The sequence below is a fragment of the Ovis canadensis genome, chromosome 2 (assembly GCF_042477335.2).
Source record: "Ovis canadensis isolate MfBH-ARS-UI-01 breed Bighorn chromosome 2, ARS-UI_OviCan_v2, whole genome shotgun sequence".
NCBI classification, from domain to species: Eukaryota; Metazoa; Chordata; class Mammalia; order Artiodactyla; family Bovidae; genus Ovis; species Ovis canadensis.
This window is the reverse complement of record NC_091246.1, coordinates 252,384,573-252,410,117: the sequence shown is the minus strand read 5'-3', so window position 1 is coordinate 252,410,117 and position 25,545 is coordinate 252,384,573. Positions and strand designations below refer to the sequence as shown.

General features: G+C 46.5%; 1 protein-coding gene across 2 annotated transcripts in view; it reads left to right on the top strand.

The window, feature by feature from the left end:
• Positions 1-668: 668 nt before the first annotated feature.
• MICOS10 (mitochondrial contact site and cristae organizing system subunit 10) overlaps positions 669-25,545 on the top strand; it is a 35,778-nt gene continuing 10,901 nt past the window's right edge. Inside the window, exon 1 of one of the 2 annotated variants that reach the window (XM_069575125.1) lies at positions 669-1,319. In XM_069575125.1, the coding sequence (XP_069431226.1) occupies positions 1,256-1,319 (64 nt within the window). In that variant the 5' untranslated portion in view covers positions 669-1,255. The remainder of the gene's footprint in view (positions 1,320-25,545) is intronic. The other variant, XM_069575123.1, reaches the window with a different exon arrangement.

The window sequence follows — 25,545 nt, the reverse complement described above, 5'->3', positions numbered from 1 at the left end:
CAAGGCTACTGGGAGTAGGTAGTCATTCCCTTCTCCAGGGAATCTTCTCGACTCAGAGATCCAACCTGGGTCTCTCCCACTGCAGGCAGATTCTATACCACCTGAACCACCAAAAGTGAAAGTGAAGTTGCTCAGTCATGTCCGACTCTTTGCGACCCCATGGACTGCAGCCTAGCAGGCGCCTCTGTCCATGGGATTTTCCAGGCAATAGTACTGTAGTGGATTGCCATTTCCTTCTCCAGTGGAATCTTCCCAATCCAGGGATCGAACCCAGGTTTCCCTCATTGTGGACAGACGCTTTACCGCCTGAGCCACCAGGGAAGTCTGAACCACCAAGGAAGCCCCATAAGAACAAAAGGATCAAATCTGTATTTGTTGGTAGACTACAGGGAGGAAACGGGAAGGGAAAACTAAATGACCCAGGCGAAGAGGCTGAATTATGAATAGGAAGGTTGATCAGGAGACAGAATTTAGCAATGCTTGCAATTACTTAGGGAGAATATGTACAGAGGATTGACGGCACTCCAATGAAGCAACACTCCAAGCAGCTGGGAGAGGAAGCAAACCGGCAACGGCCCTCTGAAGAGACGAGTCAGAGGAGGAGATTTAGCAGAGACTGGTGTCCTGGGAGCCACATGAATAAAGAGAAGGCAGCCACAAGGAGGATCGAGAACGAGAAAGCGGCTGCGTCCAATGCCGTACAGAGGTCACAGGCGTCCCCTGGTTTGGCAATAAGTGACCTTTGCCTGGGCAATTTCTGTGGTAAGAGGTGACGGCGGGAGCTCCACGGCAATAAATGAGGGAACGTGGGAGGAGAAAAAAGCCAAGGTGAGGAGACGAAGGAAGAGACCGTAGCGCGGTGCCCTCACTCGCCCTGGGGAATTTCCAAGGCCGGAGTCGGGAGTTGGTGTAGTGAAAGGAACCTTCCCAGACAGGGCTCTGGATGCCGCCTAGGAAACCTGTCTGCCTCGCAACCCTTAGGTAGGCGCAGCTCCAAGGTCAGGGTCACCTCAGGCCTCTGCCACCCGTCACCTTGACGACCAACTGCCAAAAAAAAAAAAAAACCAAAAACTCCGGAAAGAACGGAAGTAGTCAGATCATCTCGCGATATCTGGTGCGCCGGCGCCGTCAGCCTTCCGGGCTTGGGACCGGCGGCCGGCTATCGCGAGACTTGCCTGGGGGCGGTGGGGGAGGGGCTCTGAGCGCGGGGCCCGACGGTCCGGAAAGCTGGAGCGGCTGCTGCTGGCGGGGGAACATGTCGGAGTCAGAGCTCGGCCGGAAGTGGGACCGGTGCTTGGCGGACGCCGTCGTGAAGATAGGTGAGGGGCTCCTCGTCGTGTCCGGCCGGCGCCGCCCGGAGCCGAGTCGTCGGCTCTAGGGCCCGCTGACTGGGAGGGTGGAGGAGAAGCCCCGCGAGAGGTCCACTCGCGGGGTGAGAGGTCAGGCCGTGCGGCCTGTTCCAGCCACTCAGGCCGGGGCTCGGGGCCCCCGGGGCCCAGGTCACTTGATTGGGCTGGGGAACACGGGCCACAGGAGCCTGGGGACGCTGCCCGAAGTGGGAGGGGTGCAGCTGCAGCAGCCCCGAAGAAGTGGGGGTCGCGTCGGCAGGCGGCCGGAGAGTTGCGGGGAAGCGGCGTGTGCAAGGGCTCAGGGGCCAGGGGCTGGGGGTTCTCCCTGGGGTCACGGCTCTCTGAGGCCACGTTCTTCCCCTGCTGAATCAAAAGTGCCTGCCGAGAAGGTCATCTGCAACCTTTTGTAGATTCTGCCAGGCCTCACGTGGGTCGCTGCCATTCCCAGCTTGGAACCTGACTTATCAGCCTCGGAGTAGTTTGAGGCCTGAAAGCGGGGACATGAGTGCTGTTCATCTGGACGGAGAATCTACTCGGAAAGTTAAGAAGCCGATTGGTCCCTCTTGAGCCCGTCGTGTCACTCGTGTAGCTTTTCACATGCGCTCCGTGACGACACAGACTAAAGTCAGTGCTCGGAGGGGAGAGTTCAGTCGCTCAGTCGTGTCCGACTCTTTGCGACCCGGTGGACTGCAGCACGCCGGGCCTCCCTGTCCATTGCCAGCTCCCGGAGTTTACTCAGACTCAGGTCCATCGATGCCATCCAACCATCTCATTCTCTGTCGTCCCCTTCTCCTGCCTTCAATCTTTCCCAGCATCATGGTCTTTTCTAAGGAGTCAGCTCTTGGCATCAGGTGTCCAGAGTATTGGGAGTTTCAGCTTCAGCATCAGTCCTTCCAGTGAATATTGAGGACCAGTTTCCTTTAGGATGGACTGGTTGAGACTTGGAACCTGATTTATCAGCCTGATAGTAGTTTGAGGCCTGAAAGCAGAGACATTAGTGCTGGTCATCTGGAAGGAGAATTGACTTGGAAAGTTAAGAGGCCGAGTGGTCCCTTTTGAGCCCGTCTTGTCACCTGATGTAGCCTTTTAACATGTGCTCCGTGACGACCCGGACTGTGAAGTCAGTGCTGGGAGGGAAGAGGAGAACTTTTGCTGAGTGCCAGACTCTGCTCAGTGTGCAGTGAAGGAATGTGGTCAGGGCCTGGTGGTGGTTTAGTTGCTCAGTTGTGTCCGACTCTTTGTGACCCCATGGACTTTAGCCCGCCAGGCTCCTCTGTCCATGGGATTTCCCAGGCAAGAACACTGCAGTGGGTTGCCATGCCCTCCTCCAGGAGGTTTTCCTGACCCAGGGATCGAACCCGGGTCTTCTGCATTGCAGGCAGAATCTTTACCAACTGAGCTATGAGGAAAGCCCATTGATCAGGGCCCAATCAATGGCAAAGTTGGGAATTTAACCCAGGTATTTTGGCTTCACGTCCCATGCTTTTCTTCAATACTTTTATTACCTGAATTTGGTATTTTTGTATGAAAATCTTAAAGCGTATTTAAGAGGATTTAGGATTGTGCTCTTGAATGAAAATATTGGAAAAGAAGCAAAACTGTAAGCAGGAATGTTTCCTGGTTTATTCACTGTGTTAGCTTCAGCCCCCAGAATAGTGCTTAATAAACAGTGTTGAGAATGAGTCAGTAAATGAATTTATCGCAGCTTTCAGTTCACCACTTACCAGCTGTGTGATTTGGGGCAAGTTATTTAACCTCTCTATGCCTGCTTCCTAATTTGTATTGAGTAAATTGGCCATAATATTATTACTGTCTTACAGAGTTGTTTTGAGGATTAAATGAGTGAGTTTATGTAGAGGCTTAACTGTGAAATGGGGATTAAGACAGATTTACCTAAAAAGATGCTGAATGTTGAAGGACAGAAAAGTATACAAGGTATTTGCGCAATGCCTGGCACTTACTATGTAGTCAGTAAATAGTGATAGTAATAATTGTTGATGTTAGTATTATGCCACTGATGATCAGGCTTCTCAGGTGGCTCAGTGGTAAAGAATCTGCCTGCTGATGTAGGAGACGCAGGAGACATGGGTTTGATCACTGGGTGGGGAAGATCCCCTGGAGGAGGAAATGGCAGCCCACTCCAGCGGTCTTGCCTGGAGACTCCCATGGACAGAGGAGCCTGGAGGGCTACAGTCCCCGGGGTCGCAGAGTTGACCCGACTGAGCGACTGGGCATGCACACACACACTGAAGATCACCCGGGGCGGTGAGTAGTGTGTGCCATGCGTGAGCGGGACGTTGTGGGAGTGGGGGCATACCAGGTGGAATGATTAAATGAAGCATGAAGTGACGCTCAGCTGTGTCCGAGTCTTTGCGACCCCGTGCACCAAACAGTTCATGGGATTCTCCAGGCCAGAGTACTGGAGTGGGCAGCCTTTCCCTTCTCAAGGGGATCTTCCCAACCCGGGGATCGAACCCAGGTCTCCCGCGTTGCAGGCGGATCCTTTACCAGCTGAGCCACAAGGGAAGCCCAAATGAAGCGTGGTGATATGTAATTCCAGAGGAAAATTAAAATGAGTTATTCCAATTCTTTGTGTGGAGCTGTTACTATAAATCGGGTAAGTGCAGTGGTAGGTTGGGAGAGATGGGCCTTTAGCAGAGCGTTGGATAATAACTTGGATAGTTAGGGGGAGTGGAAGAACTTGCGCAAAGGCTGGTTAAACGTTTATGGAGGACGAAACAGGGACGGAGAGGTTAGGTGGCTAGAAGTGAGGAGCTGGGGTTAGCTCCCTGGGGTTCCGATCGCAGCACCCACTCCTCCCTAGAGAAGGCTGGCTTGAGTGGAGTCAGAATTGTGAAATCTCATAGGGAGATTCTACTTTTTCTTGGAGCTTTTTGAGTTGCCTTTGGCTTTTTCACATGCATTGTGCATATTCACCACCTCTGTCTTAAAAATCTGTTACTTTCTGCTCCCAGGGCTCAGTAAGTTGAGGCTGGTGGGCGGCGGTGAGCTAGCTAACACATACATACTGAGCTGTGGGCCAGCCAGTGGGCAAGTAGAGGAGCAGAAGGCATTTCACTGCCCTTAACAGGGAACTGATGTGATGTGAATGGAATTTTGGTATGATTGTTCTGGCAGTGTTTTATACAGAACAAATCAGAGTAGAGAAGGCTGCGAATATGAAGTTAAAAGTCTGAACTGTTAGACCAGAAAAGAGTGGGTATATTCGAGAAACTTCACAAACTGTTCCTTCCATTTATGGAATGGAGATAGTAATACCCACCTCCTAGGCCAGCACAGTGCCAGGTACACACCAGAAACTTAATAAATGCTGTTTTCTCTATCTTCTCTCCCACTGGGTTAACTTTGTCACATTCCGTTTCTTATAATAAGGATGACTCCAAGGTTAGAACTTGGTTGATGTCATTGATCAGAAATTGGAAGTAAAGCAGGAGGGGTGCGTGTGCGCCTCGCTCCACTCAGTTACATCTGGGTCTTGGTAACTGATCGTGTGAAGTGGCAGGAGAGAGCCTGGAGGGAGAGAAGAGCTCGTAATTTCGGTGGTTTTTCTGCTTACATGGTTTGAGAGTGATAATGAGGTTGAGAGGAGGTTTTTTAAAAAAGGATTTTACTTACGTATTTTTGGCTGCGCAGGGTCTTTATTGCTGCGTGGGCTTCTCCCCAGTTGCGGTGAGCAGGGGCTGCTCTCTAGCTGCCGTGTGCGGGTCTCCTCCTGCAGCGGTTCCTCCTGCGGACCCGGGCTCGGGGTCGTGCGGGCGTCAGTTTCGGCACGTGGGCTCGAGCTCTAGAGCGCAGGCGCAATAGTTGTGGCGCGCGAGCTGAGTTGTTTCGCGGCAGGTGGAGTCTTCCCGGATCAGGGGTCGAACCCACGTCTCTTGCACTGGCGGGCGGACTCCTTACTACTGAGCCGCCAGGGAAGCCCCACGAAGAGGTTTTTAATTTTGACGGAGAAGCTGAGTTCAGATTTTGAGGCGCTGCCCCTTAAGGAATGGACTGCGAGTAAGGGCACATGAGAAGTGCAGAGAGGAAGTGTAATTCTGGGGGGCTTCCGTCCAGAGGGTTGAGACGGGGGGAGGAACGCTCTTCTGTCGTCAGTGTTTTAGTTCTTATTCCTATAGGCAGCGAGATTGTAGAACTCTTGAAACCTCTTTGGCAGCCCGCTTTTCTGGTACTTCAAAATGGAGATGGAGACTCAGGGAATGGCAGCCTGCCATAAGATAGAGGTTTGGTAGAAGACGTAGGTAGGGAAGAAGGGCCAAGGCAGGCTTTCAGCTGCATGTGGATAATTTCGTATTTTCTGCCTTGAAAGGGACTGAAGGGAGGTCACGGTGAACGGACAGCTCCCTTGGTGAGCACTGCTCCGTTTGGCACCTTCTACCTAAGTATTTTCAATCCTTTCCCACTGGTTTGCTGGAAAATGAATGTTTTATTGTTTAAAAAAAAATCTTTTTTTTGCCATGAACTGTTGTTGCTTTTATCTGTTTTTATTGGAGTATAATTGCTTTACAATGTTGTATTGGTTTCTGCTTTACAGCGAAGCGAATCAGCTATACTTGGGCTAGTATCCCGGCCCTCCTGCCCCTCCCTCCCCCAGCCCCACTCCCCGGGTCCCCAGCGAGAGCCCTGTGCTGTGCTGCAGGTTCCCACTAGCTATTTTACACAGAGTAGAGTGAAAAATCGGAGAAGGCAGTGACACCCCACTCCAGTACTCTTGCCTGGAAAATCCCAGGGATGGAGGAGTCTGGTGGGCTGCAGTCCTTGGGGTCGCTAAGAGTCGGACACGACTGAGCGACTTCCCTTTCGCTTTTCACTTTCATGCATTGGGGAAGGAAATGGCAACCCACTCCAGTGTTCTTGCCTGGAGAATCTCAGGGATGGGGGAGCCTGGTGGGCTGCCGTGTCTGGGGTCGCACAGAGTCAGACATGACTAAAGCGACTTAGCAGCAGCAGAGTGAAAAATGACTGTTTCCATTGCTCATGTGTAGCCTAGATATTGTACAGCTGAATTAAAGAGCTCTCGTAAGGATGTAGTTTAGGCACAGATTTTTTAAAAAACAAAACAAAACAAAACTATTCTTCAAGGATTTACTCTGAACCTTGAGTAATGTTCTCATATAAATTGTCCTATAGTAAGAGCTACTTTTTTTTATAAATACCCCTTCCCTCTCCTATCATAGGGAAAACAATTTTATTTCTCCCATATTCTGGATGTAAAATACCTATTTATTTGTGTATAATAGGAGTGTGTGGGGTAGAAAATTTCTAATGCGGTTTGACCTGGTATATTGAGCCTGTTGAATCACGGAAGCAACACACACACCTCCCTGTAACAGGCGCAGTAGGCCGTTGTTCATTGCACATCTGTTTCTGTCTTCTTTCTCATTCCTTTCTTTCCCTTGCTCCCTCTCACATTTTTACCTTTCCCGTTGGCCTCCATGCTCATTCCTGGTACTGCCACCCATATGCATTGTCTAGTTCATCCATCGCATCACTAATTTTTCTTAATAGCTCGTATCACCATCTGAAATTTGCAGTCTGTTTCTTTATTTGATTAGCCCCCACCCTAGAATGTAAGCTTCACGAGAGTCAGAGGCGGTTTTGTTCACTGTTGATCCCCAGCCCCTGGCATACAGGAGGCGTACAATAATTACTGTTAAGTCAATGACATGCATTGCTGACAATTTTGTAGACTCTATTCTCTGCCCATACTTGCTACCCAGTATGTTTATTAACTGAATGAATTAGCTCTTAAATTTTAAAAGTCCAAGTAAAGTTGATTTCATATGAATTTCTGCCAGTTCACACTTTGATCACATGTGCTTGTACTCTTGGAACTTTCACCAACTTTTAAATTTCATTTGGGCGTGTAAATTAGTGTCGGTAATCTTAATAATGAGGTAGTGTTAGGAATATTCGGGACTAGTCAATGTAGAAACGTAGACCAGAGAGCACTTTTTTATTTAAACAAGGAGAGGGTGGTGTTGGTTTAAGTGGTAGTGCCAAAGCCTTATTGCAGGAAATGAAAAGGGAGTGAAGAATATTACATTTTATGAATAGCATGTTCCGTTAGTTTTTGTGTGAATGCATCATTAACAGTTTTTGCTAATTTTATGGGTTTGTTTTTAAGTTTTATCAGATTTATTGAATGCTCTGGTTTTCTTCCGCACTTGGCTCACGGGCTGTGGCATTTGTTTTTCTTGTACGTTCTAAGTGGTTAGTCTTGTGTGCGCCCTCGTAAATAAGACACCCGTTTTGCTGGTGAGCCTGGCAGGCATGCACAGTGCTCACATCAGAGTCTCAGTAGCTCTGGGACGCCCTCACCTTGTGCCTGTCACTCTCGACTGGACAGGAGAGTCTATTTTCTCTTTCCCAGTGAAAGTGAGATTCTAGGAAATGAGAAAAATCAGGGTTATGAGACGCATGGAGGTCCTTCCTTGCAAGTTGAGAATTTCTAAGCCCTGAAAGTGTAAGTCATGGCAGCGTTGTCGTTGCCCTCAGGCCTGTTACAGCTCACTCTTGAGCGCAGAAGGCTGCGCTGGCAGACTGTGACCTTGTGACCACGTTGATGTCCGTGCAACAGGGGCCAGGGCCCCAGATTTGCTGGGGAAGCTCTGGGTTAAGTCTCCTTCCGGCACTTCATGATGCATTTGGAGGCCAGACTCCTCCGTCCATGGTATTTCCCAGGCAAGAATACTGGAGTGGGTTGCCGTTTCCTCCTCCAGGGGATCTTCCTGACCCAGGGATTGAACCTGGGTCTTCTGCATTACGGGCAGATTCTTTACCATCTGAGGCACCAGGGAAGCCCATGTGGGGCCCTGCGGAATCCTTAACCTGCCTTGAAAAGCTGTTGCGCTGGCTGTGGTTCCTCCTCCCCCACCATTTCACCCCACTGTGAGACCAGAGTAAGGAAGATCTAGTACCTAGTCCAGTATGGGCTGGGAACCCGAGAGAGGAAGGAGGCATCTTGCCTGTGAAAGAGGTTTCCCAGCACCCTAGCTTTCCTGAAAAAGGCTGTCCTTGGAGGCCGGGTGTGTTAAGCATAAGGAAAAATGCACGCTGTGGACATTTATAGGCAGCCCCTAGAGTGTATTCCTTTTAATGGACTGTGATAGCCTTCACATACTTTTCCTTTTCTTTTGCTTGATTTTTTGCATTAGAAATAAAAGTACCATTGAGGACCTCTCTGTGCCTTAGTTTCCTCAGTTATAAAGTGGTAGTTGTTACAGTAAGGATAAAGTGAGAGAACCTTTGCAGAGCAGTTGGTACATTACCTGTACTTGATAAATACTTGCTGCAGGCATTGAATGAAGGATAGCAATCATAACTTGAAATAATGAACACATTTGCTCTGAATGTGAACACTGCGGGTGGTATGGAAGTCTGACCATCGGTATTTCAGTATATATACGTAATAGTAATTATTAATGTGTATGTCCCCAAACAGTTTAATACCAGGCATTGTGGAACGTCCCCCTCTTCCTGAGGAATATGAAAAGCAGGTGGTGACACTGGAGTTCAGTCTTACAGAATATGTAGGTGTTCAGTAGGCGGAATGGGTGGAGGTCTGTATTTCAGGCCTCAGAAACTGTCCAGGAAAAGTCCCAGAGGAGAGAGAGGCTTTGGCTCCTTCCGGGAATGATGATAACGACTGCCGTTTGTTGAGCACTTGGTGGGTACCACACAGCGTGATAAGCTTGTAACGTTATCTCATTTAATCTTCATAATGTTGTGAGGTGTTTTCCGCTAATTTTTTTTATTGTGACAAAAATGCATATAATGCTATCTACCATCTAATGGGACAGGTAAATTAGGAGTTTGAGATTAACATATATACACATTACTATATACAGTATAAACGACAAGATCTTACTGTATGGCACAGGGAAATACATTCAGTATCATGTAATCTATAATGGAAAAGAATCTGAAAACACACGTATGTATAAAGCTGAATCACTTTGCTGTATACCTGAAACTAACATTGTAAATCAACTATGCTTCAATAAAAAATTTTTTTTTAAATTTTAATTTAAATGAAAAACTTGAAGTTTACCATCTTAAGCATCTTTAAGTGTCCCATTCAGTTCAGTTCAGTTCAGTCGCTCAGTCGTGACCCCGTGAATTGCAGCACGCCAGGCTTCCCTGTCTATCACCAACGCCCGGAGTCCACCCGTTCTCTTGTCCATCGAGTCGGTGATGCCATCCAGCCATCTCATCCTCGGTCGTCCCTTCTCCTCCTGCCCCCAATCCCTCCCAGCATCAGTCTTTTCCAGTGAGTCAACTCTTCACATGAGGTGGCCCAAGTACTGGAGTTTCAGCTTCAGCATCATTCCTTCCAAAGAACACCCAGGACTGATCTCCTTCAGAATGGACTGGTTGGATCTTCTTGCAGTCCAAGGGACTCTCAAGAGTCTTCTCCAACACCACAGTTCAAAAGCATCAATTCTTTGCTGCTCAGCTTTCTTCACAGTCCGACTCTCACATCCATACATGACCACTAGAAAAACCATAGCCTTGACTAGACAGACCTTTGTTGGCAAAGTATTGTCTCTGCTTTTGAATATGCTGTCTATGTTGGTCATAACTTTCCTTCCAAGGAGTAAGTGTCTTTTAATTTCATGGCTGCAATCACCATCTGCAGTGATTTTGGAGCCCAAAAAATAAAGTCTGACAGTGTTTCCCCATCTATTTCCCATGAAGTGATGGGACCAGATGCCATGATCTTAGTTTTCTGAATGTTGAGCTTTAAGCCAACTTTTTCAGTCTCCTCTTTCACTTTCATCAAGAGGCTTTTTAGTTCCTCTTCACTTTCTGCCAAAAGGGTGGTGTCATCTGCATATCTGAGGTTATTGATATTTCTCCTGGCAATCTTGATTCCAGCTTGTGCTTCCTCCAGCCCAGCGTTTCTCATGATGTACTCTGCATATAAGTTAAATAAGCAGGGTGACAATATACAGCCTTGACGTACTCCTTTCCCGATTTGGAACCAGTCTGTTGTTCCATGTCCAGTTTTGACTGCTGCTTCCTGACCTGCATGCAGGTTTCTCAGGAGGCAGGTCAGGATGGTATTAAGCGCATTCCCCGTGTTGTGCAGTCGATACCGTCGTCCGCCTCCACGATGCTTCATCATGTGACGCTGGCCCTCTGCCCAGTCACCAGTGGCTCCTCTCAGCCCAGCCCCTGGCAACCGCCACTCTGTTTTCTGTCTCTGTGATCTTGACTCCTAACTACCTCGTGTCACTAACTAGAATCTTACAGTCTTTGTCTTTTTAAGATTGGCTTATTGTGGCTCAGAGGTTAAAGCGTCTGACTCCAGTGCGGGAGATGCGGGTTCGATCCTTGGGTCGGAAAGATCCCCTGGAGAAGGAAATGGCAATCCACTCCAGTATTCTTGCCTGGAGAATCCCATGGACGGAGAAGCCTAGTAGGTTACAGTCCACGGGGTCGCAAAGAGTCGGACACGACTGAGCGACTTCACCTTACCTTACCTTATTTTGTGTTAAGGGCTTCCCTGGTGGCTCAAATGGTAAAGAATCTGCCTGCAGTGTGGGAGACCCAGGTTCCGTCCCTGGGTTGGGAAAATCCCCTGGAGAAGGGAATGTCTTCTACCCTCTCAGTATTCTTGCGGGAGAATTCCATGGAAAGGAGCCTGGCAGGCTACAGTTCGTGGCATCGCAAAGAGCTGGACACGACTGAGCGGCTCACACTTTGACCACTTCATGCTAAAGTGCTGCACTCAGGATGCCAGCCAGTTTGGAAAGCTCAGCAGTGGCCACAGGGCTGGAGAAGGTCAGTTTTCATTCCAGTCCCAAAGAAGGGCAGTGCCAAAGGATGTTCAAACCAGCGTCCAGTCGTACTCATTCCACATGCTAGCAAGGTTATGCTCAAAACCCATCCAAGATAGGATTCAGCAGTACATGCACCAAGAACTTCCACATGTACAAGTTGGGTTTTGAAGCGGCAGAGAAACCAGAGATCAAATTACCAACATCTGTTGGAGTGTGAAGAAAGTAAGGAAGTTCCAGAAAAGCATCTACTTCGCTGACTATGCTAAAGCCCTTGACTGTGTGGATCACAACAAACTGGAAAGTTCTTAAAGAGATGGGAGTACCAAACCACCCTGCTTGTCTCCTGAAAAACCTGTATGTGGGTCAAGAAGCAACAGTTAGAACCAGACATGGAACAGCTGTCTGATTCTAAATTGGGGAAGGAGTATGTCAAGGCTGTGTGTTGTGATCCTGCTTATTTAACTTCTGTACAGCGTACATCATGTGAAATGCCAAGCTGAATGAATCACAAGTTGGAATCGAGATTTCCGGGAGAAAGATCAATAACCTCAGATATGCAGATGATGCCACTCTAAAGGCAGAAAGAGGAACTAAAGAGCTTCTTAATGAGGGTGAAAGAAAAGAGTGAAAAACCTGGCTTAAAGCTCAATATTCAGAAAACTAAGATCATGGAATTCAGTTCCATCACTTCATGGCAAATAGATAGGGGGAAAAAATGGAAACAGTGGTAGATTTTATTTTCCTGGGCTCCAGAACACTGCAGATGGTGACTGCCGCCACGAAATTAAAAGACGCTTGCTCCTTGGAAGGAAAGCAGTGACCAGCCTGGACAGCACATTAAAAAGCAGAGACATCACTTTGCGTACAAAGGTCCGTCTAGTCACAGCTATGGTTTTTCCAGTAGCCATATATGCATATGAGAGTTGAACCATAAAGAAGGCTGAGTGCTGAAGAATTGATGCTTTTGAACTGTGGTGTTGGAGAAGACTCATGAGAGTCCCTTGGACTGCAAGGAGATCCAGCCAGTCACTCATAAAGGAGATCAAGCCTGTGTATTCATTAGAAGGGCTGATGCTGAAGCTGAAGCTCCAGTACTTGGGCCACCTGATGCAAAGAGCTGTTTCGTCATGCTGGGAAAGATGGAAGGCAGAAGGAGAAAGGGACAGGACAGGAGGAGATGCTTGGATAGCCTCACCAACTCGGCGAGCGTGAATCTGAGCAGACTCGAGATAACAGACAGAAAAGCCTGTGCTCGTCCGTGAGGCCTCAGGGTGTCGGGCGCAACTCAGCGTCTGAACGGCAGTAGCAGTTCTGTTTTGTCATGTTTGAGGATCTGCCGTGCTATTTTCCAGAGTGACTGTACCATTTTATATTCTTGGCAACACTGCACATGAGTCCCAGTTTCTTCACATCCTCAGCGATACTTGTTTTCCTTAAAAAAAAATTTTTATAGTAGCCATCATAATCAGTGTAGTGTAGTATCTTATTGTAACTTTGATTTGCATTTCTCTAATAATTCGTGATGATGAGTGTATCTTTTCATATGGTTACTGGCCACTTGTGTATCTTTGGAGAAATGTCTGTTTGAGTCCTTTGTCCATCTTTTTTTTTTTTTTTCTTTGTCCATCTTTGAATTGTTATTATTGGCATTTAGGATTTCTCTATATTCTTATATTAATCCCTTATCAGGTCTATGATTTGCAAATATTTTCTCCTGTGTATGTGGGATGCCTTTTGCCTCTGCTCTTATCTTTTGGTATACAAAATTTTAAAATTTTTATGATGTCCAGTTTGTCAGTTTTTCTTGGTTGCTTTTGGTGTCTGAGCAGCAAAAAAACCCCTCTATTTCTCCTCTACTCTCATACTCACGGCTGTTCTAATGTCGGATGTATGGGTATTCCACACCAGGCTATTCTCTTGACACTAGCTGGGTGTTCCATAACACAATTCAGTTTTGACACTGTCAAGACAGCACAGAGCCTCCGGGTTCAAGGCTTAAGTCCCCTGAGAGTCTCACTTCAGATGCCAGTCACAAGTTCAGATTGTTACCGGTGCTTTTGACTGGCTGTGAATCAGAGGTTCCCAGGCTTCCCTCCTAGTCATCAATAACTTGTTAAGAGTGGCTCACAGAACTTGGGAAAACAGTTTACTTACTAGGCTTCCCTGATAGCTCAGGTGGCAAAGAATCTGCCTGCAATGCAGGAGACCTGGGTTCGATTCCTGGGTCAGGAAGATGCCCTGGAGAAGGAAATGGCAACCCACTCCAGTGTTCTTGCCTGGAAAATCCCGTGAACAGAGAAGCCTGGTGGGCCACAGTCCATGGGGTTACAAGAGTCGGACACAACTTAGTGGCTAAACCAGCACCACTAGATGACCAGGTCATTACCGGGGGTACTAAAGGGTACGAATGGACAGCCAGTGGAAGAGACGCCTTTGGCGAGGCCCCGAAGGGTCCCAGGCACAGGAGTTTCTGTTTCTGTCGAGTTGGGTGTACCTCCCTCCTAGATGTATTCACCATCCTGGAAGCTTTTAGAACCCCATACTTTTTGGGTTTTTCAGACGCTTCATCATGAAACCATGATTAATCATTAACTCAGTCTCCAACCCTTCTCCCCTTCTTGGAGGCTGAGGGGTGGGGCTGAAAATTCCAGGGGTGGCCTGGACTTTCTGGTGGTCAGCCCTCATCTTGAAGGTATGCAGGAGCCCACCAAGAGTTGCCTCATTATAGCAAAAGACATGTCTATCGCCCAGGAAGTTCTGAGCAATTAGGAGCTCTCTGCCAGAAACTGGAGGCACGGACCAGTGTATTTATATATATTTTACTATGACTTCATATCTCAGAAATCATTGCCACATCCAGTGTTGTGACACTTTTGTCCTATGTATTTTTTTGCATGTGGCTATCCAATTTTCCCAGGACCGTTTGTTGAAAAGACAGGCCTTTCCCCACTGAATAGTTTTGGTACCCTTGTCAAAAATCATTTGACCATTTATGTTCTTGTTGTGATCTGTAGCCCATGGAATTTTCCAGGCAGGTATACTGGAGTGGGTTGCCATTTCCTGCTCAGGGGGTCTTCCTGACCCAGGGATAGAACCCACGTCTCCTGAATCTCCTGCATCTAGGCAGACAGATTCTTTTACCCCTGGGTCGCCTGGGAAGCCTTGACCGTGTGTGCAGGGGTTATTTCCAGGCTTTCTGGTCCATTGATCTCTCTGTCTTTATGCCAATACTACACTGGGTTGGTTGGTGGTTTTGTTTTGACTGCTGTTTGACTTGTGGGATCTTAGTTCCTCCACCAGAGGTTGAACCCAGGCCCATCAGGGAAAGTGCTAAATCCTAACCACTGGACTTCTAGGGAATTCCCAGTACTGTGCTGTTTTTATAAGTGTAGCTTTGTAGTAGGGCTTCCCAGGTAGCTCAGCTGGTAAAGAATCCGCCTGCAATGCAGGAGACCTCAGGTCAAATCCTGGGTCAGGAATTTCCCCTGGAGAAGGAATAGGCTACCCACTCCAGTATTCTTGGGCTTCCCTGATGGCTCAGATGGTAAAGAATCTGCCTGCAATGCGGGAGACCTGGATTCAATCCCTGGGTTGGAAGATCCCCTGGAGGAGGGCATGGCAACCCACTCCAGTATTCTTGCCTGGAGAATCCCCGTGGACAGAGGAGGCTGGTGGGCTACAGTCCACCGGGTCTCAAGAGTCGGGCATGAATGAGTGTCTGAATACAACACAACACAGCTTTGTAGTAAGTTTTGAAATCAGAAAATATGTCTCCTGGTTGGTTCTTTTTCAAGATTATTTTGGCTGTTCAGGGTCCCTTGCGATTCCATATGAATTTTAGGATGGGTTTTCTGTTTCTGTAGAAAATGTTGAACGTTTGCTTTCAGAAAGAGCCCTGCAGTAGCTTGAGGAGAATGAATTGGGAAGGGCCGGAGAGTATACTATTGCAGATTCTTGTCAGAAGCGACGCGATGAGAGGTTAGAGGAGCTCAGATCCAGGATGGGGGCAGGAGGAATGAGACAGGCGATGGCGGCAGCACAGCAGCAGCGTTTACAGAGCTCGGCGTGGCGGTTCCCGAGCCGGTTCCCGAGCCGGAGTCGGCAGGGCTGGCGCAGACCTGTGTGAGTGGAGAGCGGGGCTGCGGTTGACAGGAGAGGCAGGAGGGGAGCGAGCCCGAGCAACATTTTGCAGCTAATTTATTCCTGATATGCCTTAGATTTGCCTCTGGTTACATGCAGCTCCGTCAACAGAGATGGAAGTTCCTGCTGTGTCATTGTTCGTCTTCATGAAAAGAAAGGTTTTGGCCTTGTTCCTTCCTTGCTAAGAAAGTATTTAGGACAGTAAATGGTTTAGCAGCTGAGCTACTACCTTAGAATTATTCAGCAGTTTTGTGTGTTCATCTGATAATCAAGTAAAAGTGTAGTTAATTTTTTAAGACCATTTTAATGTTAAAAAATATACTGAAAGAAGCGATTGGATAGTCATGGAAAAAGAAAGCAAATTATTGTTTTTCGTTAAGTATCAGTTCATCTGATAAATGTGGATTACCACAAAATATTGGTGGCTCACCAAAAAGTGCCTTTTGGTAGCCTGTGTTTGCAAGCTGATCCCTCTCCATTTCATGGAGTGATATCAGTTAGGCTAAACTAAAATACTTCAAAGGCTTTTGATTGTTTATAGGTTTGGGTTTCAAATTAGTACATGTTAATTGTCGAATTAGTAGTCATATTTTGTTTGTTATATGTATTTCTAAACAGTGTTTGGAAGCAGGAATCCTTTTTCCATTTGCGGCAGGATTATGAACAATGAAGCGTTGTGATCTTGCTAGAGGAGAATTTTTTGTTAGTATTGTAGAGTAATGTAATTAGGCCCTATATGGAACTCGAAAACAGATTTGAATTTTTGTTCTGGCTGTGGTTTTATGCTTTCCTAAAATGTGGCCTGAAACAGTTTATTAGTAAATATGCTGAATTGCTTTTTCTGGCAAGTGCATTTCAGTATCGAGTCCAAGTAAAAATACAAATATTTACTTACAAAAGTCGTTTGGTGTGGTGATAATTTCACCGTGGCCATTGACCCACTAGTGAAATGTTAGGACATTACTAGATTGGATCCTGTTTATTTAAAGGCCAAGAGAGGGGAGAAGAGAGGAAGCTAACATTAATTGAGTACCTGTTATGTGCCATCAGACTTGGCATGCCATCATACCATCCTGTTTTTACTCTCCTAGCAGTTCAGTGAGGAAGTTTATTTATCTCTTGTTCCAGCAAGAAAAATAATGCTCAAAGGTACTTGTAGAAATTGAGAGATTCATTCAAAAAATCCATATGAAAATGTAAACAACCCAAAGCAAAGCAAAGAGATTTTTTATTTTTGGCCGTGCCAGGTGGCATGGGAGATCAGGGATTGAACCTGTGCCCTCTGCAGAGAACATGCGGAGTCTTAACCACTGGATAGCAGGGGACGTTCCCGAAGCGATTTTTTAAAGAGAAACAGTTGGAAGACTAACATCACCTAATATCAAGACTTACTGTGAATCTTGAGTAAACTGGACGGTGTGGTGTTGGAGAGAGGGATGCGCGTGTAAATCAATGAGGTCAGCTGGTGTCTAGGAGGAGACCCGTGAGTGTGCAGTCGGCTCATTGTCCGTGCACTTGGGGCTGTGCCGGGTCTTGGCTGCTGCGCGGGGGCTTTCTCTGGCTGTGCCTCGTGGGCTGAGTTGCTCCACGGCACGTGGAACCCTCGTGGGCTAGTGGATTCGTCACCACTGAGCCACCAGGGACACCCGGTCAATCTCATTCTTGACAAAAGATGCCAAGGCAGTTTAATGGGGAAAGTAAAAGCTTTTCAACAGGTTGTGCTAGAGTAACTCTCCATCCATATACAGGGAAAAAATATACCTCATGATCGAGATCATACATAAAATTTAACTTGAAGATCACAAAGCTAAAACTAGATAATTCTAAAAGAGAGCATAGGAGAAAAATCTTTGTGACCTTGAATTCAGAAAATTTTCTTCAAAAAAATTTTCTTAGATCACAGTAAGCAAAATCACAAAGAAAAAAATTATATGCTGACTGATAATTTTAAACTTGATCTTTGAAAGACATCATTAAGAGAACAAAAAAGTTGCTTGTTTCAGAATAAATAAAGAATTCTTAAATTTCATCGTAGCAGTAAGGAGATAATTCATTTAAGAAAATTGGTAAAATGTTTGAAAAGATTCTTCACAAAAGAAGTTATACTAATGGCAAAAAAAAAAAGAAAAGAAGTTAACATTAATGGTGTGGGGATGTGCAAATTAAAATCATAAATGAGATACCACTATACACCGATTGAAATAGTTTAAAAGACTGATAGCATTAAGGGTTGACTAAGATATGGAGTAACTGGAACTCTTGTGTACTGTTGATGGGAAGGTGTGATGGCAAAGTCGTGTTGCAAAACTGGTAGTTTCTTATAAAGTTAGACATACCATCCACTCATTCTACTCCTGGGTGTTTATTTACTCCGGAGAAGGGAAACAAGTTCACAGAAAGTCTTGTATATGAATGTTCGTAGCAGCTTTATTCATCATACCCCCGAGTGGAAAGAACCCAGATCTCCATCAACAGGTGAGTGGATTAGCAAATGGGAGCCATCCGTAGACTGGACGAGTCACTGATGGAACGGAACATGCATACAAAAGCTTGTATCCAACAACATGTATACATTTCAAAATCATTATGTTGAGTGAACTCACACAAAAGAGTATGTATTGCGTGATTCTGTTTCTGTATAAAATTCTAGAAGATACAAACCAGTCTGTAATGACAAAGTAGATAAGTGGAAAAGGGTAGAGAGAAGGCTGGACTGCAGAGGGTCACAAGGAAACGGGGGTGATAACCAAAAAAAAAAAAAAGTGAAATCAAAATCAAAAGATGAAATATACCCAGTGTTTGTGCAGATATAAGCAACCAGAACCTTCTGACTCAGCTTGTGGGAGTATGAATCAGTGTGAACACTGGAAAACTGGCGGTGTCTCCTAACGCTGACTCTGTGCATCTTACGGCAGCAGCTCCATGCCTCGGTGTGTGCCCAGCAGACATGCGTACGTGTGTTTACCAAGAGACTTATCCTAGACGTTCATAGCACTCCACTAGGCATGATAGCACCCACTGGAAGCTCCCCAAACGCCCGCCAGCAGGATGGGCTGGTAAATTGTGACCATGTAATTGAATACAGCAGTGATGATGAGCAGGCTGTATCTGTTCACAACCAGTGGTGGGCCAGAGCACATGCTCTGAGACTGTTTATGTACGTTTGAAACCAGGCAGAACTGCCCTGTACTTTGAGAAGTCAGAATCTGGTTATCCTCAGATGGAAAGTTTGGACTAGGAGAGCCCCAGGCAGACTTCGGGGGGTGTTGGGTATCTTTTGTTTCTTGCTCTGGTTGCTGGTAACATGGGTGTGTTTAGTCTATGAAAATTCATTGAGTGGTACACTTAATTTCGCAGCTTTCTGTATATATGTTATAGTTCATGAAAAGTTTTAAACAGACATGTACTGACACAGAAAGGTGTCCTGATAATCGTAAAGTGAGAAATATAAATTTTAGACCATCTTGTGTGATAAATGATCCCGCTTATATAAATGGAATGATAAACAGTAAACTTAATCCAGGGTACCTCTTGGGAGTAATACTGGTGCTTGGTGGGGAGAATCATTAGCTTTGTTGTAGTTACACGACGTTGCTTCAGTCTTGTCTCTTTGTGACCCTGTGGACCATAGCCCGCCAGGCTTCTGTGCTTGGGATTCTGCAGGCAAGAATACTGGAGTGGGTTGCCATGCCCTCCTCCAGGGAGTCATAATGTAAGCAAATAAACAATGAGAACAGTTTCTGTTCAAAATATTATTTATTGGGCTGAGTTGGTTCCTGTAGTTGAGGATTATGAATTTGTTGTTCAGTTGCTCAGTTGTGCCTCTGACTCTTTGAGACCCCATGAACCACAGCACACCAGGGTTCCCAGTCCTTCACTGTCTCCCAGAGTTCGCTTAAACTCATGTCCATTGAGTTGGTGATGTCACCCACCCATCTCACCTCTGTCGTCCCCTTCTCCTCCCACCTTTAGTCTTTCCCAGCATCCAGGTCTTTTCAAATGAGTCAGCTCTTTGCATCAGGTGGCCAGAGTGTTGGAGTTTCAGCTTCAGCATCAGTCCTTCCAGTGAATATTCAGTAATCTTTAAATAAATATGTTAAGTCTAGTTTTGTGTTTAATAGAGTAGTTTAAAGTGAAAATCTCTCTAAGCTTCTCACTAACTTTGAAATTACATTCAGTTCAGTCACTCAGTCGTGTCCGACTCTTTGTGACCCCATGGACCACTGCACGCCAGGCTTCCCTGTCCATCACCAACTCCCAGAGCCTACTCAGACTCATGTCCTTTGCGTCGGTGATGCCGTGCAACCGTGCCTATCAATGACATTTCTCCTTGATTGACAGGTTAATGGGCTTTGCTCTTGTTGGATGTGATATCCCATTGTTGGCTTTCTTTAGTTGGCCCCACTTGAATAACTTCAATAAATCCATAGACGTATAGAACTATCGATTATTAGAGCTGGTAGGAACTTTAGGAGTTGATTTGGTCTGGTGTTTTTATTTTTATTTATTTATTTTTGGCTGTGCTGGACCTTTGTTGCTGTGAGGGCGTTTTCCCTGTGGCAGCGCCCGGGTCTCATCGCGGGGCTCCTCTTGTCGTGGAGCGGGGGTTGCAGGGCGCCAGGGCCCCCGCAGTCACGGCTCCTGGACTCGGGGGTGCGTGTCCACGACATGTGGGGTCTTTGTTCCCCGGCTATCAAGTGAACGTGCACCCCCTGTGTTAGCAGAAGGGTTCTTAACCACTGGACCACCGGGGAAGTCCTGAGAAAGTGCAGTGCTGTTTAGATAGCGGGATAGAAATGAGAAATGAGGGAAAAACAGAGTGTGCTTGTTTTGGCAGCACATACGCTTGTGATGCAGGGAAGATTAGCATGGCCCTGAGTAAGGGTGGCTCACCAGTTCACGGAGCGCTCCATCTTCTAAAAGAGGGGGAGGCACAAATTAGGAAAAAATGGAGGAGAATGTGAGATAGGAAAATATGGTCAAGTCTTAATGGATGACGGGGGTGAGCTGTGTCTGGGAGTGAGGGTGGGCGGGCGCTCACAGTGTGGCCCAGGTGCTTGTCTAAAATCAGAGCCCACCATCAAGTTGCTTCAACTGTGTATCTTCAGGTAGAGTTTTAAACCTTGCTGCTTAATAGTTAGCAGTGTGTATGGGAGGAATCGAAATGCATCTCATCACTTTTTACTTCAATTTTCTTTATCCAACCTAAACCTGTATTAGGTTGCTTTGGATAATTTGTAATTATTGTAACACTGACATAATCGTTGATGGATTTGCAGATCTACTTTACTTTGGCAGATGTTTATGAGTTAGAACAAATGTTTCTGATTGTCAGAACCTGTGCCTATAAAGTACTCAAATTCCTGTTTGACAGGTGGGTTTTCAGTGATCAACTGAAGCAAATGATTTGAGCAGCATAGTCCACTTTTTACTGGGAAGGTAGTCCTAAGAAAGCTGCTAGTTTCTTGGCATCATTTCAGGTGACTAAATTGAAGTTAATGAGTTGTAGGAGTTTTTGTTTTAACCATTTCCGCATAAGCCTGTATGTGAGCTCACAATATCCCTCTCTAATTAGAAGTAAAAACATAGTACGTTACCGCTCTAATCTCATGTTGTCCTGACATCAGAATAAATGCTACTAATCATATGCTTTCCCAGAGGAGATTGGCTGTGATCATTGAGAAAAACCCCAACGTTTTTCCCCTTGTTCAGCTGCAATTTGAAATTCATTTTATTTCAGCTCATATCTTTTGGAAGACTTTTCTTCTTCACTCAGTATATGAAAACTTAAATTTTTATTTCTTAATGTATGCAAGTCCAGTGATTTGGAGAGGTGTATTTATGGAGCTTTGTAGATTACTGATGTCTTTAAGAAAGACGGGTGTTGTTCAGTCACTGAGTCGTGTCCAGCTCTTTGTGACCCCATGGACTGCAGCACGCCAGGCTTCCCTGTCCTTCACTGTCTCCTGGAGCTTGCTCAAACCCCCATGTCCGTCGAGCCGGCGATGCCGTCCGCCCCCTTCTCCTCATGCTGTCAGTCTTTGCCAGCATCCGGGTCTCTTCCAGTGCACCAGCTCTTCTCATCAGGGTCTCATCCAGTGCGCCAGCTCTTCTCATCAGGGTCTCTTCCAGTGCGCCAGCTCTTCTCATCAGGGTCTTTTCCAGTGCGCCAGCTCTTCTCATCAGGATCTCATCCAGTGCGCCAGCTCTTCTCATCAGGATCTCATCCAGTGCGCCAGCTCTTCTCATCAGGGTCTTTTCCAGTGCGCCAGCTCTTCTCATCAGGGTCTCTTCGAGTGCGCCAGCTCTGCTCATCAGGGTCTCTTCCAGTGCGCCAGCTCTTCTCATCAGGGTCTCTTCCAGTGCGCCAGCTCTTCTCATCAGGTGTAGAGTACCACGGTAATAGAAAGTCAGCTGGGTGCTGTTTCCTAAACCTCATCGTCTTGGCCACCCTGAGAGAACCAAATTGAACAGCAAAGGAAAAGTTGTTTGCTCATGGAAGGCCCCGGAATCCAGGCAAGTCATTCCCACACTTTTGTGAATGCTGATCTGGGATAGTAGTCACCATTGGCACCAACAGTATGTTAAATGCAAAACCATTGGTATGTTTACAAAATAGTTGACCCCCGTTTCCATCTCTGTGTATCTCTGTCCATGACTTAGCTAAGGATTCCTTAGCTAAGAATCATCGTTAAGTGTGCTCACTCCCACTTCTCAGAAATTCCTAAGCCCTGGTCCGAGTCCTGCTTTAACCTGTCCTGCTCACCTTTAGTACTGTCTCTCTCATTTCTGCTAAAGTACACAAAGGAGAGAGGGGCGCTGAGGAGAGACCAAAGCATGCAAGACCACAGTTTTCAGGCAGAGGGCAGAGAGGAGAGAATCTGAGCCTGGACCTAGCTCCTGCCTGGGTTACTGTCTCTGTCTTTGATGGGCTTTTTCAGAGCTGTCCTCATTGCTCAGTGGGCTGTGGTAAAGTGCACATCTGACATGTTGTTTCCCTGCTTAGTTTCTGTCACTGTTTCTCTGTGGCTTGTAACAGAGACAAGATCCTTCAGTTCAGTTCAGTCGCTCAGTCGTGTCCGACTCTTTGCGACCCCATGGACTGCAGCACGCCAGGCCTCCCTGTCCATCACCAGCTCCCGGAGCTTAGTCAGACTCATGTCCCTTGAGTCGGTGATGCCATCCAGCCATCTCATCCTCTGTCGTCCCCTTCTCCCGCCTTCAGTCTTTCCCAGCATCAGGGTCTTCTCAAATGAGTCAGCTCTGCACATCAGGTGGCCACAGTATTGGACTTTCAGCTTCAGCATCAGTCCTTCCAGTGAATATTCAGGACTGATTGCCTTTAGCATGGGCTGGTTGGATCTCCTTGCAGTCCAAGGGACTCTCAAGAGTCTCCTCCAACGTCACAGTTCAAAAGCATCGATTCTTCGGTGCTCAGCTTTCTTTATGTTCAAGATCCTTAGTTTGTCATCAAAGACTGTCTTGCTGTATCTCCTACCTCACGTGTGGTCATTTGGCAACCGGGAACTCCTTGAAGTCTTTCTCTTGTCGCCTTCTCTCCCACTCCCTCCTCTAACCCTCTGGGTGGCTTGGGTGCCCTTCTCAGTGCCTCTGGCTAGGTCCAGACTTCAGATTCTCTCTTCTCTTCCGTCTGCATGAAAAATGTGACCCTACATACTTTGGTCTCTCCTCAACACCCGTCTCCCCTTTGTGTATTCCATGCTGAGCAGAAACAGCACCTTGTGTTTCCTCGTTGTACCTTGTACATTGAGTTTCTAATTATCCGTTGATTCCAACAGTAGACCATGAACTTAGTGTGGAAACTTATCTCCTGGGGCCTAGTGTAGTGCCTGGCACACAGTGGGGGCTCAGTTCGTGTAGTGAAGGAAAAGCTAATGCAGAATGTTGGCTCGGATGAATTTTGGAAGCTTGTTTCATCTCCTTTGGTTAAGTCGTGATGATTATTATGGTTTTCACATCTCTGAGGAGACCAGAGGAACGTGGCAACTGAAGACCAGGTCTCTGGAGTCGGACGGCCTGGGTTCCAGTCCCAGACACGCGACCCGAGGCACGTTACTTCACCGTTCTGTGTCTCAGTTTCCAAGTCTGTAAAATGGGGCTAATAAGAGAAGCGTATTAAATGTGAAGGTCAAATGGGATAATTAAATCCTGACTTCTAAGTGCTTAGCAAATACTCTTCACTTTATTTGATATCGTTCGGTGTTCATGAGAACATTGTAGATCTTGCATTTGTATAAATCAAGTTATATTCTAGCTTTATTAAGGGGATTTTGTATTAAAAGGTTATTTGATGACTTTTAAATAGCACCAGTGTTTTTATAATTATCCAGGTAGAAGTTCTCTGCATTTTCTTTGACAGTCTTCCCTACTGCACCCCCCAAAACCCCAGATACACATACACACACTTAATCAGTTGTTAAATCCTGTAAATTTTGCCAACAAAATGTCTCTTCCTTTCCAAGTAATCCTGTACACCTTAGTCGGATGACTCTTCCTAAAGCATAGCCTTTTTAAAAACTCTTCAGGGAAGCCCAGCCTGTTGGATTAAGTGCCGTGCAGACTCCTTGGCCCACCTCCTGGTGCTTCAGAGGCTCTGTCCCTCTCCAGCCTCACCTCCTGCTCCCAGGGGCGCACCTAGAGCTCCGGCGTGGCGGCCCTCCCCCCGTCTCCCCACTCGAGCCCTGCTTTTCTGCAGCCACTAGGTGGGGAGTGTGTCCCCCCGCCTTAGCTCTGGCTGTTGAAAGTCTACCATTTAAGGCAACTGAAATGCCACCTCTTTCTTGAAGATTAAAAAAAAACAACGGCAACTTCTCAGCTACACGTGTCCCCGCCTTCCTGTGGACCGGCAGCACTGTCCCTCTCTGAAAGACAAGATTGGCTTTTGATCACTTTCCTGGGTACCTAACTTGTTACTTCTTCCTGAGCCCAAGCTTGCCAGGGAAGAGACTGTCTTATTTCTTATTCTTGTTGAACCCAGTCTTCTTTTTTTTTTTTTTTTTTTGCCAAGTTTACTTATTTATCATTTATTTTCATTGGAGGCTAATTCCTTTACATTATTGTGGTGGTTGTTGCCATACATTGACATGGATCAGCCATAGGTGTACAGGTGTTCCCCATCCTGAACCCCCTCCCCCCTCCCTCCCCGCCCCATCCCTCAGGGTCGTCCCAGTGCACCAGCCCTGAGCGCCCCGTCTCGTGCATGGAACCTGGACTGGCGATCTGTTTCACATGTGGTAATAATACCCATGTTTCAGTGCTCTTCTCTCAGATCACCCCACCTTCGCCCTCTCCCACAGAGTCCAGAAGTCTGTTCTTTACATCTGTGTCTCTTTTGCTGTCTGGCATATAGGGTCATTGTTACCATCTTCCTAAATTCCATATGTATGCGTTAATATACTGTATTGGTGTTTTTCTTTCTGACTTACTTTACTGTATAATAGGCTCCAGTTTCATCCACCTCATTAGAACTGATTCAAATGCATTCTTTTTAATGGCTGAGTAATGCTCCATTGTGTGTATGTACCACAGCTTTCTTATCCATTCGTCTGCTGATGGACATCTAGGTTGCTTCCATGTCCTGGCTATTATCAACAGTGCTGCGATGAACATTGGGGTACACGTGTCTCTTTCAATTCTGGTTTCCTTGGTGTGTATGCCCAGCAGTGGGATTGCTGGGTCATAAGGCAGTTCTATTTCCAGTTTTTTAAGGAATCTCCACACTGTTCTCCATAGTGGCTGTACTAGTTTGCATTCCCACCAACAGCGTAAGGAGGTTCCCTTTTCTCCGCACCCTCTCCAGCATTTATTGTTTGTAGACTTTTTCATAGCAGCCATCCTGACCAGCGTGAGATGGTACCTCATTGTGGTTTAGATTTCCATTTCTCTGATAATGAGTGATGTTGAGCATCTTTTCATGTGTTTGTTAGCCATCTGTATGTCTTCTTTGGTGAAATGTCTGTTTAGTTCTTTGGCCCATTTTTTGATTGTGGACCCAGTGTTCTTGCCCTTCAGTGCTCAGTAAGTATTTGTTCTTGAAATGCTTTTCATGGGAGCAGAATACATTCATAATTACTGTGTGCAGTGCACTGTTCTTCCCAGCTTTTTACACATTTCATGTTGTTCCATCCTTGCTCTTCTCCCCCAGGTGTAGCTAGGCACTGTTAGAATTCCTGTTTTCAGTACAAAGAAGCTGTTGCCTAGAGAGGGTATATAATTTGTCCAAGGAA